Genomic DNA, 17,570 nt, shown 5'->3' on the forward strand with positions numbered 1-17,570 from the left:
AACTATCATGACACTCAGAAGAGAAATCAAATGGGCAGTCCTTTGCCAAAAGAGAGGTGAGAGGTCTAGCTATCTGGCTAAAGTCCTTGATGAATCTTCTATAAAAACCTGCATGGCCAAGAAAAGATCGAATGTCCTTCACACTCTTGGGTGGTGGTAAATTGGCTATAAGGTCCACCTTAGATCTATCAACCTTGATCCCTTCTTTGGATACAATGTGACCAAGAACTATACCTTGCTTTACCATGAAGTGGCACTTCTCCCAATTCAGGACCAAGTTCTTTTCTATGCATCTTTTAAGAACCAAAGAGAGATGATGCAAGCAATTAGAAAAAGTAGAGCCATGAATAGAAAAATCATCCATAAACACCTCTAGGAAGTGCTCTACCATATCAGAAAAGATACTCATCATGCACCTTTGGAATGTAGCAGGGGCATTGCAAAGCCCAAAAGGCATACGCCGGTAAGCAAAGGTTCCATAAGGGCATGTGAAAGTGGTCTTGTGTTGGTCCTCTAGAGCAATAGGAATTTGGTTATAGCCTGCATAACCATCAAGAAAACAATAATATTCATGGCCAGCTAGTCTCTCTAACATTTGATCAATAAAAGGTAAGGGGAAGTGGTCCTTCCAAGTTGCCGCATTCAATTTCCTATAGTCAATGCACACTCTCCATCCTGTTTGGATACGGGTTGGAATCAACTCATTATTAGCATTCTCAACTACAGTGACTCCTCCTTTCTTAGGCACAACCTGCACAGGACTCACCCATTGGCTATCAGAAATAGGATAAATGATGCCATGATCTAAGCATTTTAGGATCTCTTTCTTGATTGCCTCTTTCATCACAGGATTAGCCCTCCTTTGGGGTTCCCTAGAAGGTGTGGAACTCTCCATCAGATATATATGATGTTGAACAATGGAGGGGCTAATACCTTTGATGTCAGACATGGTCCAACCTATGGCTTCCTTATTATCCTTTAGAAGCTTAATCAACTCTTCTTCCTGAATAGAAGTCAAATCAGAAACAATAATAACAGGAAGAGTATGATCATGTCCTAAGAAGACATACTTGAGGTTGGAGGGCAATGCCTTCAACTCTAATGTGGGGGGCTCAATAATAGAGGATTTGGGAATGGAAGTGGATAGGGGTCCAAGGGGCTCCAAAGGTGGTTGGATGCTCCAGACCTCAGATAAGGGAGTATCATCAACACCCTCCAATTCTTGCATACATTCTTGAAATCCCGAATCAAAATCAATCTCAAAGAACATATCAATATCATTTGGAAATCCTTGAAGCATATGCACCTCTTCATCCATGTCAGGCTGCTTGCCCAACCTAAACACATTGAAGTCAACAGAAGTATTGCCAAAAGATAATTTCATGAGACCATTCCTGCAATTGATTAAAGCAATCTGGTAGCTAGGAATGGTCTACCCAATATGATTGGGATTTGGTCCTTGAAGTTGGCAGTGGGTTGGGTATCTAAAACAATAAAATCTACAGGAAAAATAAATTCCCCAACCTTCAACAGGACATCCTCAATCATTCCCTTAGGAACTTTAACCGACCGATCTGCAAGTTGAAGAGTAATTTTGGTCGGTTTCAGTTCTCCCAATCCCAGTTGTTGGTAGACATGAAAGGGTAAGAGGTTCACACTTGCACCAAGGTCCAATAAGGCATGATCAATAGTAGTATGGCCTATAGTGCAAGAGATGGTGGGGCTTCCCGGATCCTTATGCTTGGCTGCTACAGGCTGTGAGATTAGAGAACTAATGTTAGCAGCCAAGAATGCCTTTTTGGGCACATTGGTGGTCCGCTTTTGGGTGCATAAGTCTTTGAGGACTTTAGCATAAGCGGGGATCTGGGAAATAGCATCCAACAAGGGGATATTCACCTGAACCTGTTTGAACACATCCAATATCTTCTCCACAGAAGGAGACTTCTTGCTAACCAACCTATTTGGGAAAGGGGCAGGTGGGGTATAAATTCTTTCAGGGTTGGTCTTTTTAACTTCCTCAACAGAATCCTCTTTGGTTTCCTCAACCAAATCATCTGGTATATCTTTAGGTTCATCAGACGAACCTGAAACAGTAGACACTTCAATGGCCTCTTCAGAAGGGGGAGAGTCAACAGGAGTATGAGATGATAAAGACTGAGGTGCACTAGCCTGTTGATACTCACGGCCACTCCTTAAAGCATAAACAACATTTACCTGTCTGGAGGGCCCTTGGTGCTGTTGGCCTTGTGCAACATTGGTTGGAGGAGCTTGGGTACCTTGCTGAATATGAACCTGATGCCTAGGATTTGGCTCAGGCTGGCTAGGTAACTTCCCTGTTTCCCTCTCATGTAGGATTGTGACAAGCTTGTTGAGTTGTTTTTCCATGTTATTGTGGCTTGTCATGAGAAGAGCTATCTTGTTGTCCATCTCATTCAGTCTTGTTACCTCTCCTATATTGGTAAACCCTGGGGGTTGCTAATAAGGTGCAAGGAGAGGAGGCCTAGCAGAATTAATAGATGGTCCTGGATGAGGACGAGGGGGAAAGGGGTTAGGAGACATTCCTTGGCTTTGTGGTGCATAGTTGGTCCTTTGGGCACCAACCTGGCCTTGATGGTTAAAGTTGGATGGGCTTGCTTGGTTCCCTTGATTCCATGAGAAATTGGGGTGATTTCTCCATCCTGGATTGTAAGTATTGCTATATGGGTTATTTTGGTAGAGAGCATTTACATTCTCAGTGCTGGAATTGCCCACCAAGGTGTTGGGGCATTCCTCAGAAAGGTGTCCAGGGGTTTGGCACCAACTGCATACCGACACATGATTGACCTGGTTGATCGGATTAACTGGTATAGACTCTTTAAGAACTATGGACTCCAACAGTTTTATGAGGCTATCAAGTTTGGTCTCCTTGGCTGGCATACCCTCAATGAGATACCCCTTAGTGGTCCTTTCAGCCTCTTGAGAAGATTCCCATTCCCTAGTCTTATCAGCCAAGTTGGTTAAGAATGTCCATGCATCATTCTCCTCAGAAAAAGAAGTAAAGCCTGCTGGACACATAGACTCTACAAGTTGCTTGGTCTGATAATCAATACCCTCATAAATAATTTGGCATAGCTGCCACAAGTCAAAACCATGGTGAGGGCATTCTAAGAGGAGGTCCTTGAATCTTTCCATGAATTTAGAAAAAAACTCATGTGGTTTCTACCTGAACTGGAGGATGTCACTTTTAAGCTTATTGGTCTTGTGAAGAGGGAAGAATTTTCTCAAAAAGACAATGGTAAACTCATCCCATGTATTAATGGAGTTTGTTGGCAGTCCATAGAGCCACTTCTTGGCCTGGTCTTTCAGGGCAAAGGGTATAAACCTAAGCCTAACTGCATCATCAGTCAAATTCTGGACCTTAATTAGAACACAGACCTCCTCAAATTCCCTAAGGAAGAGATATGCATCCTCATTAGCCATCCCATGGAAATGGGGTAGCATGCTGATGAAGTTGGTCTTGAGTTCATAGTTATTCCCTGTAACAACAGGCAGACTAATGCATGAGGGCTGTGCAGCCCTGGTGGGGTAAAACCTATCCTTAAGAGTCTTGGGTTGTTGGTCACCCATGGTCAAAGGTGGTAGAGAAGGTGGTCTTCTAATAAGACGATTACTTGAATCACGAGTCCACACCTTAGCCACCTAAATAGATATGAGGTCTCCTTTAGAAAAATTAAAGAAAAATAAAACACTTAAAAAAAAAAAAAAAAAAAAAAAAAACTAGAAACAAGAGGGACCCCAAGGTAGATAGTGCATCTCTATCCCTCAAAAAGCGAAACAATGGTTCAAAAGCTGTAAAGATGCCATATAGGTTGACAGCAAGGGAACCCGTATAGTCTTCTATAGCCACCTACGTGCGACTCCAATATGGATTCTGATGTAGAATGGAGGTCTACTATACGTTTATGTTTCCAACACTCTCACTATGTCGCTTTCCTGTTATCAAGAGTAGTCACCTCCAAAGATAAGTCACATGTCAATCCACCCAACCAAGTCAAGATGTAGCGTCATAGGTAACTTAATCCTATGAGGGACACCAAAAGATGGAGGGTTGAAGCATATGAAGAACTTTAGATTGGGCGCACACTATTTGAAACAGAAGAGAAACAAGAAGAGGTTTTCAAAAACTGATTTTTTTTTTATTTTTTTTTTTCAAAAAAAAAAAAAAAAAAGAAAATAATAAACTAAAACACTTCGAACTACTTAAAAATCAGATAAATAAAATGGACAATAATCTCCCCGGCAACGGCGCCAAAAACTTGTTTGAGTTAAAATAATACTGCAAGCGTACGGGTCAATCGTAGCTACGGGTCGAACACGAGGAGATATACGCCACTCTATTTAACTAACTTAAAAGTAATGCAAAATGAACCAAATTAAAGTGTTAAATTAAACTAATTAAACTAACAAAAATCAATGCATCCTAACTCATAAGCATCTAACAAAATTAAGGGATTAAATCGGCGTCCTAACACATGAGCATCTAACCTATCAAACTAAAGTGAATTGAAAGGAATAAAAATGCAGCCACACATACTAACCACATAAAAAGAAATAAGGGCATAAAAATGCATCCATAAATCACAACCATATAAAATTAAAATAAAAGAAATAGAGGGGGAAGAAGAAGAAGATAGAGAGAGATAGAGGAGATGGAGAATGAGATTGAGAGTTTAGATAGTAAAACCTGGATGTGCTTGCATAAATGTAAATGAAAAGCTTGAATACTTGCATAAATTTACCATGGCCTCCTCTTCTAAATCTTCAACTCTTGTCATCAACTTAAGAACTTAGACTAGAAGGCTTAAAACCTAAACTAGAATTAAGAAATTACAACCCAATTGAAGACTTAAATTGAAATTAAAGCATAAACTAAACATATTATAACCATTAACTAAAAATTATAAAAGCAAATTAGAACTTAAAAAAGCCAAAAATCACAAATTAGAAAGAGAAGAAGAGAAGAAATTTCACTAAGTGAATGAGCTAAAAATTACACTAAAAACTGAATTAAAATTGAACTAGAAACTAACTAAAAACTGAACTAAAAAACTAACTTCTTACAACCCAAAGGGCAAGGGGTATTTATAGGGGGAAGAGAAGAGAAGGGAGAAGAGGGAAGTGTAGGAGAAATATTCCTTAAGAAAAGAGAATATTCTCTTCTCCTTCCTCTTTTACAATGCCTTGAATCCTAAGAAAAAAGAAAAAAATAGAAAGAAGAAGAAGAGAAGATTGTTTACATAGACTTTCTATTTCTAGAAAAATAAACTTCCAATTCTAACAAGTGCTTCCTTTTCTTTGTAGATATCTTCTCCAAGCAATAAAATCAAAGCATCTTTGATTTTTCAACCTTCCATAGATGAGAAAATATAAATCTATCCCAAGTAGAATTCCAGAAGTGCCCTTGAGAAGTTGGAAGAAAGAGAGAGTAAGGGTGATGACTAGGATTCCTTCAAGAATAAGTAAAATACCCATTCTGTCCTTCAGAAAACATGGAGCATGGGGTGCTTATATAGGTCTCACCATTGTGTTCCTTGCGAAAAATCACACAAAATAGACCCAAATTTCATCCAATTCGGAGTTAGGGAGCCCAAGATATCTCAAGTTGAAGTTGGACTGTCCAGAGCCTTCCAAATGGAATCTTTCGGGTACAGTAAAGTAACTTTTGATAATTGCATTAAGGCCCCTAAAATCCGAACTTCCGCTTCACTTTGTCCCCATCCGACTGTCAATAATTATAAATAAACCCCTACAGACCATTTTCACGCGTCGTTACGGAAACGGCCATAACTTCTTCGTTTCAACTCGGAATTAAGTGCCGTTTGAACAATTGCGAAGCTGACTCGATGGGCTATGCATCCATTTACACTTCTAAAAAGCTTAAAAACATCTCCTTAGCATCATCTCCTTCATTTTCACAAGAATTCACCTAAACCCTGAAAAGCACAAGAAAGCACCGAGTAACTCTGTCCAATGTGGTAAAATGTATAATTTATGCCCTAAAATTTCACACATAAATGTGCTCATCAACAGCCTTTCGATGCCCGGGAGCTTTAGGGACGTACGAGTGGTTGGCCATGCCGTTTGGGTTGAAGAACGCCAGTGCCACCTACCAACAAGGGATGAATACCATTTTTCATGACATGATTGGCACTTTTGTTGAGGTCTACATCCACGACATTGTGGTCAAGTTGAAGTACGAGCATGAGCATCTCGAGCACTTGAGGCGGGTATTCTCCAGAATGAGGAGTCACGGCTTTAAGATGAATCCGTTAAAGTGTGCTTTCGGGGTAGCAGCCAATAATTTCTTAGGGTTTTTGGTTCATCAGAAGGGGATCGAGGTGGACATGAACAAGGCTAAGGCCATCCAGGAGGTGAGGCCGCCTACTAACAAAAAGGAGTTACAGAAGTTCCTCAGCCAGGTGAACTTCCTTAGGTGTTTCATAGGCAACTCCGCAGGAAGGACAAAGGTTTTCTCCCCGTTGTTGAAATTAAAGGTCGATGAGGACTTCAAGTGGGGGAAGGTGCACTAGGAAGCATTCGACCAGATAAAGGTTTACTTAACAAAGCCTCCGATCCTAATGCCTCCAAGAAAAGGGGTACCTCTAAAACTGTGTGTGGTCGCGGCTGAGGGTTCAATAGGGAGCCTACTTGCATAAGACAACAAGGCCGAGAAAGAACAGGCTGTGTTCTACCTAAGCAGGGCTTTGACGGAAGTAGAGAGGAAGTATCCTGCGATCGAAAAGCTTTGTCTGGCATTATTCTTCTCCTGCAGTAAGCTTAGGTACTATCTGTTGCCAGTAATGGTGGATGTGGTCTACCAGACTGACGTCATCAAGTACATGTTCAGGGTTGGAAAATGGACTCTCGCACTTATGGAGTTCGCCCTCCAATATGTGCCCCAAAAGGTAGTTAAGGGGAAGGCGATGGTAGATTTTCTGGCTGATCACCCGCCCATCAAGGCCGCCGAAGAAGTAATGGAGGTCTCCCTCCTCGGTTTGACTCCATGGAAGCTTTTCTTTGATGGGTCCAAGATCAAAAAGGTGGCCGGGGTGGGAGTTGTCTTACGGTTACTAGAGGGGACGGAGACTCAGGTAGCCTTTTGGCTCAACTTCCCTTGTTCAAACAACCAGGTCGAATACGAGGCCCTCATAATGGGATTGGGCCTACTTCTGGGCCTTAAGGCCAACACCATAGAGATCATTGGAGACTCACGGTTGGTGATCAAGCAGTTGGCCGGGGAGTATCGGTGTGAGAGCGAACACTTGGTGGACTACCTTGCGTAGGCCAAGAAGTTAATCGAAGGGTTTCAGGACGTAGCGGTGCATCACGTCCCACAATCAAGAAATCAGGCCGCGAATGGGTTGGCACAGGCGGCATCTGGCATCGGTCTACCAGAGGATAGTACAGAGAAGACCATCGTCATCAAAAGGTAGGCACGGCCCATGGTCCAGGAAGGCAGCCTCTTAGAGGTGAACCATGTCGAGGACACACAGCCTGACTGGTGAACACCGATAGTCTAGTATTTGAGTAGCCCTGGGCCAGGGTTTGACCAAAGGATCAGAGATACCGCCATAGGATACGTACTGATTGGGGAAGATCTCTACAAGAAGGGAAAGGATGACCTGTTGCTCAAGTGTGTCAGCCTAAATGAGGCAATGCTGGTTATGGCCAAAGTTCATGAAGGCATCTGTAGAGCGCACCAGGCCTGACCGAAGATGAAGTGGTTGATACGACGTCATGGGTATTATTGGCCAACCATGACCACGGACTGTGTCAAATACGCTAAGGGGTGTTGGGCGTGTCAGACTCATGGACCAGTGCAACGGTTACCAACAACAGAGTTCAATCTTGTGGACAAGCCATGGCCATTTAGGGGTTGGGCAATGGACCTCATAGGAAAAATCACCCAGCCTGCAACACGGGGGCAATGCTTCATTATTGTGGCATAGACTATTTCACCAGGTGGGTTGAGGCAGTGCCAATGAAGGGAGTTAGTCAGACCAAAGTCATCCAATTCCTCAAGAGCCACATCATTTACAGATTTGGGCTACCGAAGACTGTTACGTGTGACAACGGAAGCGTTTTCGTTGGGGACGAGGTGGTGGCCTTTGTGGTGGAATTGGGGATAACCTTCACCCATTCTACCCCATACTACGCACAAGGCAACGGTCAGGCCGAGGCAAGTAATAAGATTCTCAAGGGATGTTTAGCCGAGGTCGTGGATTACAACCCACGAAGATGGGCAGACATGCTTTCTGAGGTTTTGTGGGCATTCAGGACGTCACAGTGGACTAGCATGGCCACTATGCCCTTCATGTTGACATATGGTCATGATGCAGTGCTGCCTATTGAGGTTGACATAAGGTCAGAACGAGTAGCATTCCAACAGGGACTCACACCGATGCTCTACAGCGAGGCAATGATAGCCAAGCTTGATGATCTAGAAGAAGAGCGCTTGGCCGCACTGGACAAGATGCAGGTTCAGAGGAGGAAAGTTACAGCTATCTACAACAAAAGGATATGCCCAAAGCACTTTTAGGAAGGGGACATCGTCCTGAAGGCCATACTCCCCATAGGGACAAAGGATCCTAGACTGGGTAAGTGGTCCCCAATATGGGAAGGACCTTTCATGGTCTGCCAGGTGCTCCCGGGGGGCCTATAGGCTGTGTGACTTAGAAGGATGCATCCAGATCAGGCCTATTAACGGCAAGTTCCTTAAGACTTTCTATCCTATGATCTGGGATTTGGGGTGAGCAAGACAAAGGGATCGCACCACAAGGAGTGAGGCCGCGAGTTGAAGGAAAGCAGGCTTTACTCGAATGAGAAGTTTAAACATGGCTTGAATAGGCCGAACAAACAAAAGACAAAAGACAAAACAAAGTATCATTGTTCTCTTGGCAGGGGAAGGGAAGGCATGCAGGCCTACTGGAGAAAGTCTTGCGGGGTGGACCTTTGAAGTTTGGTCCATTGTTTCTCCATTACCAATAACAGTTCATTAGCCATAGCCAAACCGGTTTCACGATCGAGCCTCAAGGCCTTCAACTGCTTCACCTGGGCCTTGGCAGAGGTGGCTTTGTCGGATACGGCCTGGGAGCCAAGCAGCTTCTGATGAACCTCTTGAGCTAGAGCAGTCCTGTCAGACCGTAAAGCCGCGATCAGGGCTTCCAAGCCTGATATGTCTTGATCCATCTAGGCTAGCCGGTCCTACCTTCCTTCACCGTATCCACAGTCGCCTTGAGGTCATCCCTCAGCTTCTGTAGGCTCTCATTTGCGGCGTCGCTTTCCTTGAGAAGAGTCTCATATTTCTGGGCATCCTAGATGGTAAGGGGGCCCGAAGTGGTCAGATCAAACATAAATGCAACGGCCCTGTCAAACCACCCTTTGACAGAAGTTAGGAGGTCTGGCAGCGACAACAACGTATGAAGCGCTTCGACAATGGATGTCAGGTTATCGATGCCTGCGGCCTCGTGAAAGGATGATTACAAGAAGGACTGCAGGAGTGCCTTTGCTTTCATGACCTGAGAAGGAACAGGCTCAAGGGTGGGAGCATCATCGGTCTTTTTTCATCATCAGAATAACTCAGGCTAGCCAGAAGAGTTTCCAGACTTGCAACCTGAAAGAAGGGATGAATCAGTACTGGCAAGGCAGGGGGCAAGCTTTAGGGCCAAGGCATACGTACTGTAGGGATCACCGCTGGGACGACATGGCTGGGAGGAGATGGTGAGGCCGATTTGAGGATTGGGGTCCTGGACCCGTTGGGCTCGACCACATCATAGCTACCGAGGTGACAGCACCGATCTCTTCTTCTTCAGAACTGCTTTCAGAGGCATTATTCAAACGAGAGGAGGACTCAGACTCCGAGGAGCTAGTAACGACGACCTGAGGAGGCTTCGCAGTGACAACCTGTTTCAGGCAGGCATTGGACCGAGTGTGGTCCTTTGTTGAATGGGAGGTGATTGAAGGAGATGCTACAATGGAAGAGAGGGGCTTGATACTGGCGAGCTAAAGCCCTTGGAACACACTTGGGAGAACGGCCTAGCATTGGACAGACTTTGCTCATTGGAGGAGGATCGTCTTCAGAATCTTTATCGTCCTCCGGTGTAGACCCATGATCGCTTCAGACCGATTGAATAGAGGATGTTGGCCGGGCCGAAGATTTGCCTACATTTATTAAGGAAAAGGTCAGCAAGGGCTTGTAAGGCTGGGCAACAAGGAAAGATGGGACAGTGCTTACCGAAGGGTTGTTTGGAGGTTGATGCCTTTTTTTGCTTCGGGATAGCGATCTGATGACTGGTGGTGCCCGAGGATGAGGGGGGTGTTTGCTACTTTTTTGGAAAGACCAAAGCGGGAGGAGAGACTTGAAATAGGAGTCCCACCAGACCATGAATTCTTCGGTCGCTGTGGGTTCCTTGACGAAGAACTATAATTCAAACTTTGAGAGGATCAGGACATTCATGGCCGACGTGTGAAGTATGTCGGTCACGTCTGAGTAAACCAGCCTCTCTAGTGAGCAGTCCATGATTGAGTAGTAGTTGGGACAAGGGATTGTCTGGCGAAGGCCGAATTGGCACACACAGAAGTGGGGATTGTACATCTGAAACCTACAGGTGTTGTTGCCTGACGGGTCTAGGGTAACGCCGATATGAAGATCCCGACACACGAGGAACTTGCCCCACAGGGGTGGATCAGAGGTAGGGCAATCAATGGCTAATGAAAGCCACTCAGGGATGGCCTCCCCCGTCTGGTAGGGGAGGAAGAAATTGCCACTGAAATTGGGCTCGAAGGAGGAAAAGAAGTCATAATACTCTTGCAAAGTTCTCAGGTCATGGTGGGGAGCTGACGTAAATCGATTACCAGCCACAGGACAGATTGGGAGTGGTGAGGGCACAGTGTATAGGTCAGTGAAGTGGGAATGGAGCCACATCTGGAGGAGCTAGAATAGGCCACCGCTGTGGTTTAAGTCAGACTCGATAATATCATTGCAACCGCGGAAGAGGGTTGCCAAAGTCAGGGCAGCCAGATCCACCACCCGGCCTTGTCCTAGGGCATTGGCCAGACCAAGGTAGGTCTTCAAGATCTTGTTAGACCGAACGCAAGCGATATAATGATAAATCTAAAATAGGAAGAAAGCTGTGAGTTCTCTTGGGGAAACAGAGCCACGGGTCTCTCGATAGGTCCGTAGGAAGAAGCTATAATAGGCAGGCTTGGAGAACTCAAGGTCATGATGTATTTCAACATCCTTGTCATCGATCAGGCCAGGGGAAGATCGGTTGAACTCTTCACCCATGGCCTTCAGACCGGTGAGAGACCCGACATCCAAGAGGGTTGGAGCAACCATACCAAAGCGGAAGTGGAATGTATTGGTGGATTGCGACCAGAATTGCAACCTGGGGCAAGGGATGATTGAGAGGGACAAGGGTGGTTGAAAGCTGGATAGCATGAAGGACACCAAGCTTGATCAGTAGCTCTGATTGGTCATAGACTACCCTATCCACCCAGGTCTTCCAATCTGGGGGGTAGTGGGGCCATAGGCATGCGAAAGCCTTGTCTTTGAGTTGCAGTGGATCAGGAGTTTGGGCAAGCAGCTATTCCCATTTGAATTTTGGGAAGTTAGCCACACCGTGGGGTTAGGAGGCAAAGGCTGGACCTCACCTAAAAATAGAGACTTTAGAGCAGGGGATTTGTATCTCGGTCAGAACTGAGGGTGGCAGAAGCAAACGTTTCTGTGCCAAAAGGTCTTCTACATCTCCCGCCGCTACTAGCTCCTTCTTCCTGGCCATAACATTAGGGTTGGGGATTGAGCAAAGGTGAGAAAGGAAGATTGGAAAGGAGGATGGGCGAAGGGTGATATGAGGATTCAGATGAGGGATTCTCCGTTGAGGGGTCTCGGTAATTAGCAGGGGTCTTAATGATGGGCTGGAATCCATGCCATCATCATGGCGGGGGGTTTGAAATTCAAAATCCCTAACGCCCTGAGAAGACGAAGCAGCTAGGGAGTCTACGCATGGTGGATAAGCTTGAGGCGACTGCCATTTCGGCCACAACCACCTTTGAGCTTGGGCCACGTGGCATCACTCAGGAAGGTTGTGAGGGGCATTATTTTTGGCCTAATCCACCTGGGTTTGGTTTGGTTGGGCCAGGCGAGGACCAAGAGTGGGCCATCGGCGTTGGGCCTGGGTCAAGGAGGCATATAGAGACGTGGTTGCACCCTGGCAGTTAGAAGGTGGCCCAGGTGGCAGAGGTACAGGTAGTGCCAGGTGTAAGTCTGCGTCTCACAGGGAACGAGATTGATGGCAACGTTGGTGGGGCCCACCACTGCTGTAGTAGTTGGAGAGAGCAGGGATTGATGAACTACGTGGCAACACCTGGTTAGAGCTCGAGAGAGATGGGCCGAATGGAGTGGTTTTGGAGGGAACGGTTGCACAGGTTGATAACTTCCAAGGCTTATCTATATAAGGAGGAAGGCTTATCCGCGGGGGAGACACACAAATATCTGACAACCAGTACACTTCTCTATTTCATTTTCTTTATTTGTTTATTGCTTTGTTCGTTGCATTACTTTATTGGTGCTTGTTATCAATTGAGATCAAGGGGATGTATGCTCACATACTAGGAGCCACAAGAGTGGATTCGTGCAGCCCATACTTGTACCTGGTATGATTGATTGATGTAATTCCCATTTTGTCTCATTATTGTTTGTGTCTCAATTTGCTTTTGATTATTCCAAGATCTGAGGCCTTTTGGGCTATAGTCCGTAATTGTTGGCTTAACCCAAAAGACCTTAGAGCTACTCAGGCAGGAGGGAAACCTACTAGCCTAGTAAGGAGTCAGATTAGGCTGGTTTCGACCTCGTTTGAACTTGTGCAAAGGTTCTGGCACGCCCGCGTTATTTACACTATGTGCGTACACCGCATGCGAGTGTTTGGGAGTTTTATCTCCAACAGACTCCATCAGGTTTGCCATGTGGCAGTGTACCAAAACGGCCCATGCTGCAAGATTTTACCCTACTCTCTCTCTCTCTGATGCAGGCTGAGATGTAGACTATGAAACCAGCCTGATCAAGCATCCCATGGACCAACTCAATTGTGGTTTTTTAGGCATCTTCGATAAATTGTCCAGCCTTTGTGGTTGTCACGTCATCAATGAACTTTTGGAGCTTCTTGGCACTATTATTGAGAAGTCTTTTACATAAAAGAGTGCAAATACAAGGCATAACCGATTTCTACAATGATCTACCTCCCCATCCCTATATTCTAGGAAATATAAGTCTATCAAGAAAATATCGGTTTTGAGAAGAAATGGACCTACACCATCGTGAGATGGAGCATGGGGGCTTATTCTATTCTTTCCTATATTTTAGGAAGTTGTTGGATTTAGAGAGAGACGGTTTTGGTGATATGCTTCCAAGCCTGGCCGAATTACTCTACTTCCCCTTCTTCCTTAGTTTGAGTTCTATTAATTTTATCAATTCTTAATTGTCAAGATATCTAGCTTTAATTAGGATTTACTATGATATTTAATTTTTCTTTTGATGTAATTAGCAATTAATCATAGCCGTAGGATCTAGTAGTCTTAGAGATTAGAATTTGGTTTATTGTGGTTCCTTATAAATGTAAGAGCTATGCTCATTGATATGGTGAAAAATGTATTTATTAAATATTACTCAGTTGAGTATTTTGGAACCTTGAAGTGTTTTACCTATAACCCTGGAAAGTTACGTTGCATCCTTGGAGAGTTGTAAATCTTCTCATGTACTTGAAGAGTCACGCTATCTTTATTCATGTGTTCGTGTTATTTTTAACTCTTCTGATCCGTATCTTCCAACGAGGCTGCATTATTTTATATCAAAGTTTTGGAGGAGAGTGAGAAGATATGATGGCACCCATGCATAGAGGTGATCATACAACTCTCGTGGAGGATATTCAAACGGCGACGAATGATGTTGTCGATGACCAAATCATTGCTCTGATTGATTTAAATAAACCCTCAATTTTTTGGTTATGGAGTTTTTGAAAGTCCTAAACTTGATTTGACATCAGTTTACACTAATTTTGGCCACAACTGGAAGAGCCAACTATACTTAAATTAAACAACTAATTTCCTTGCAACAAAGCAGTGCCGACAACCATCTATCTTCCTGTCAAGGACGTAACAATCTCACTCTTTGATTTAATTACATCATGCCTATCTGTTAACATTTTTGGAGATTTCTTCATAAAGAAAACGATAAACTTGACACCGTATCGAAACCCGTACTTTGACTGGTTGCAAGTGTGTAATTCTCTTTCCTTATTTTTGGACAATGTAACGAAGAAGATGAATGGACAAACATTCCAGTCGATCGACATTGCCAACACCAACAACGAATTTACTTGGTTTCTATTCAACCCTGGTGAAAGACGAAAACCGTTGATTAGAACAACAGTTCGAGGATGAACTCTTTTTTCAACCTGGAGGGAATGATGGAGTCCCGGAATTGATAGCGGAAAGTGGCAACCCAACACAGCCATCCTAAAATACTTAGATGATGCAAACGATTAAATGCCAAGCGGCCAATCCTTGTTGATACCCATAGCAGTATCATATTGGTTTTGCAAGTGATCGATACCTGATCCAATACCATGCACTAAAACCATGGGTTTTAATAATCGATATCGGTTTCTATCGATCTAGATCGGTTAGGTTTACCCCTGCTTCCTTAAAAAAATTATATTTTTTAATTTAAAATTTTAGCCTTGTCTGTACTGGTCCACCGAGATGAGATCGGCTAGGAATCGATATTGATCTCCGCCAATACTGATGCGAATCGGCCGATCCGATACCGATTCTTCAAAACATGATCCCGATATTGTGTCGATACCATATTGGTGAAATGGTACAAATAAAGGGTAAAAGAGTTAAAAAAAAAATAAAACCTATTTTTTTTAAAAGAAAATCAATGGGTAAACTTATCTGGTACCACTGATCAATGTCGATGCCATATCAATATCGTATCGGTTTTATAGGTAATCGATACCCAATCCCATTCAAGTGATCAATACCCAATCCGATACAGTGCATTGACTCTGGGCATTAGTAAGCACTCCGACAATAATTTCCTCACCATTGTTCTGTAAGACCAAATCGGTAGTTGTTCATCAGAACCAATGGGTTGATGTTTGAGAGAGAGATATTTGAGATTACATTCCTGGACTTAATTACCAATTGAACTTAATCACATTTTATGGATTCCTAAAAATGAGGGAGAGAGAGGAAAAGAAAAATAGAAAAAAAAAAAAACAAAAAGGGTAATGGAGTTAAGTCTCCATGAATTGATATTAAATGTGACACTAGGAAAAGGTTATTGGAGAGGAATCCTCTTAAATGTCATTGGAGAGGATATGGACTCATGCCCGTTAAACATTTGTATTCTACTTTTTTTTCTTACTATATCTTTGTTGACCCTTTAACCAAAAAAAGTAATATAGGGAATTGTAGATGCAAAAGTAGAAAATATTGGCAATATCATTATTATAAACAAAGGGTACAAAAGACACATGAAACTAATGCTTGGAGCAATCAGCTGGCTTGAAATAGACCTTCCTTTTTTCCAGATCATGGCCAACCAAGAAATCCATTTGAGCTATGTTTCCAAAGACACCCACACTATAAACATAAGGGTAAGGGACAATGGCAGAGCATACAGCATCTTCAGATCTCCTAAAAAAAAGTATTCTGGGGTTTCAACTTGACGTCGACATCGGAAAAATGGAAAGTAACTGAAACATTGACATCAATACCAGGTTCGTACCACAAGCTAAAAAAATTATCTATAAAACTTTGACCATGAATCAATTTCTTCATTTCTGATTCAGAATTATGGTAGAACTCACTTTCGATAAATGTCAATGTTGAACCAGAATCGAGGATAATATTTCCCTCATCAGCGACAGAGTTGGATGAATTCTTGTATGGCAATCTCTTGTTTCCGACACTAATTGCTTCAAGGGTCACATAATAGAATGTAACTAGATCCTTTGTCACTAAAGGAGTGGAGATGACATCATCACCCGAAACGACAGCTTCACTACCAAAATTCAATTTGCTTGTCAGATTTTCTTTCTCAAAAGGGACTAAGCAGTAGGAAAACTTGCCACCAACAGATGATTTCAATTGCGAAATCAGTGATAGCAGACCCCCTCCGAGGCCAACTAGACCAGTTTCTCTCTCATGGAAGGTTCCACCATTGTTGTGTCCACAACCAAAGATTTTCTCTGGTAAGGTGACTGACCTGCCACTAGTGGAATCCAATGTGAATGTCTCAGTAGCAACAAAACCCTCTAGTGTGTGATCCAACCACATAATGATAACCGTACCCACAATCATTAGTTTTAGGTGCATGTGCTCTATCTTTACTATCTATCAGATCACATTCTTTAGATTTGCATGATAAGTTTCAATACGTCGATGACTTGTTAGGATCAAATAGAGGAACTTTTTGCTTGTAACAATTTTCGCAAGGCTTGCATTGAATCCAAATAAGATCACTACCTGTATCAACAATTGCGAACCTCTCCACAGGTGGAATACCAAATGACATTTTCATGATATAAGTACCATTATCAGGCACAACCTGCAACAAAACTTTAAATGGGAAGATTGTGGACTGTATTAAACTATTGGTGCGGGACATTGATCGGTGAAACGCATTCTGTAGATGCTCAAAATGAGTCATCGATGGATCATAGAATGGAGAGAGCAATGAATCCCGATGGATAATATCGACATTGAACCCACCATTATAACTAGCTTTAACTTGGGCAAATATGGACAAGTAAATAGAGAAGACTAACACTAGAGCAGGTACGGATCAACAAGAACTAAAAGAAGCAACCATGATTGTGAGTAGTGTAGAGCGAGATGTGAAACTGGAGAGGTCAAACTTTTATATATATATATATATATATATATATTTATAGAGAGAGAGAGAGAGGGAGAGACTACAACATTACAAGAAATATATGGAAGTTACAGAAAAGAGACCTAGAAGCCATTACAAGTAGTACATGGAAGTTACAGAAGAGAGACTAGAAGACGTTACAAATTTAAATATATGGAAGTTACAGAAGAAAGACTAGAAGCCGTTACAAGCAATATATGGAAGTTACAACTAGAAGAGAGACTAGAAAACTTTACAAGATTAAATATATGGAAGTTATAGAAGAGAGACTACAAGACGTTACAAGAAATACATGTGAGAAAAGAATAAAAAAAACAGGAAATATACAGAGAAAAACCATAAACAATACTCAAAACATAAAATGCAAAGACCAACCCGCACATTCGGCAGCCATAAGCAGGGGAAGGACTCGAAACAACGAAACCAACTGGTCAAGATATGAAATCTTGTCCTTCCTTGAGCATCAATCAACAATTGGAAAGAAATCCGCAATTGGGTTTGCTTCCCGAAAGCAATGGGTTAGCTTCCATTCCATTGAATAGACGAAAGATATGGTTGAAGGAAAATCCACTCTTGGCTAACACACAACATA

The 17,570-nt window shown here is 43.1% G+C and overlaps 1 protein-coding gene across 1 annotated transcript; it reads right to left on the reverse strand.

Moving 5' to 3' along the window:
• Nucleotides 1–9,233: 9,233 nt before the first annotated feature.
• On the reverse strand, nt 9,234–16,404 carry LOC122643471 (aspartic proteinase CDR1-like). Its single transcript, XM_043837089.1, has 4 exons — nt 15,767–16,404; nt 15,618–15,684; nt 9,820–9,942; nt 9,234–9,353 (listed from the first exon to the last, which is right to left on the reverse strand). Exons 1-4 carry the CDS (start codon nt 16,402–16,404, stop codon nt 9,234–9,236), a joined length of 948 nt encoding a protein of 315 aa, XP_043693024.1.
• Between the last annotated feature and the right edge of the window lie 1,166 nt (nt 16,405–17,570).

This window comes from Telopea speciosissima, chromosome 10 (assembly GCF_018873765.1).
Source record: "Telopea speciosissima isolate NSW1024214 ecotype Mountain lineage chromosome 10, Tspe_v1, whole genome shotgun sequence".
Lineage (NCBI taxonomy): Eukaryota > Viridiplantae > Streptophyta > Magnoliopsida > Proteales > Proteaceae > Telopea > Telopea speciosissima.

Coding starts and splice junctions, on each gene's coding strand:
- LOC122643471 (XM_043837089.1), bottom strand. CDS start 16,404: ATGATTGTGGGTACGGTTATCATTATGTGGTTGGATCACACACTAGAG. Junction 15,685..15,766: donor TTTTCCGATGTCGACGTCAA/GTTGAAACCCCA, acceptor TTATGTTTATAG/TGTGGGTGTCTTTGGAAACA. Junction 9,354..9,819: donor AGATCGGTGCTGTCACCTCG/GTAGCTATGATG, acceptor CTTACCATCTAG/GATGCCCAGAAATATGAGAC.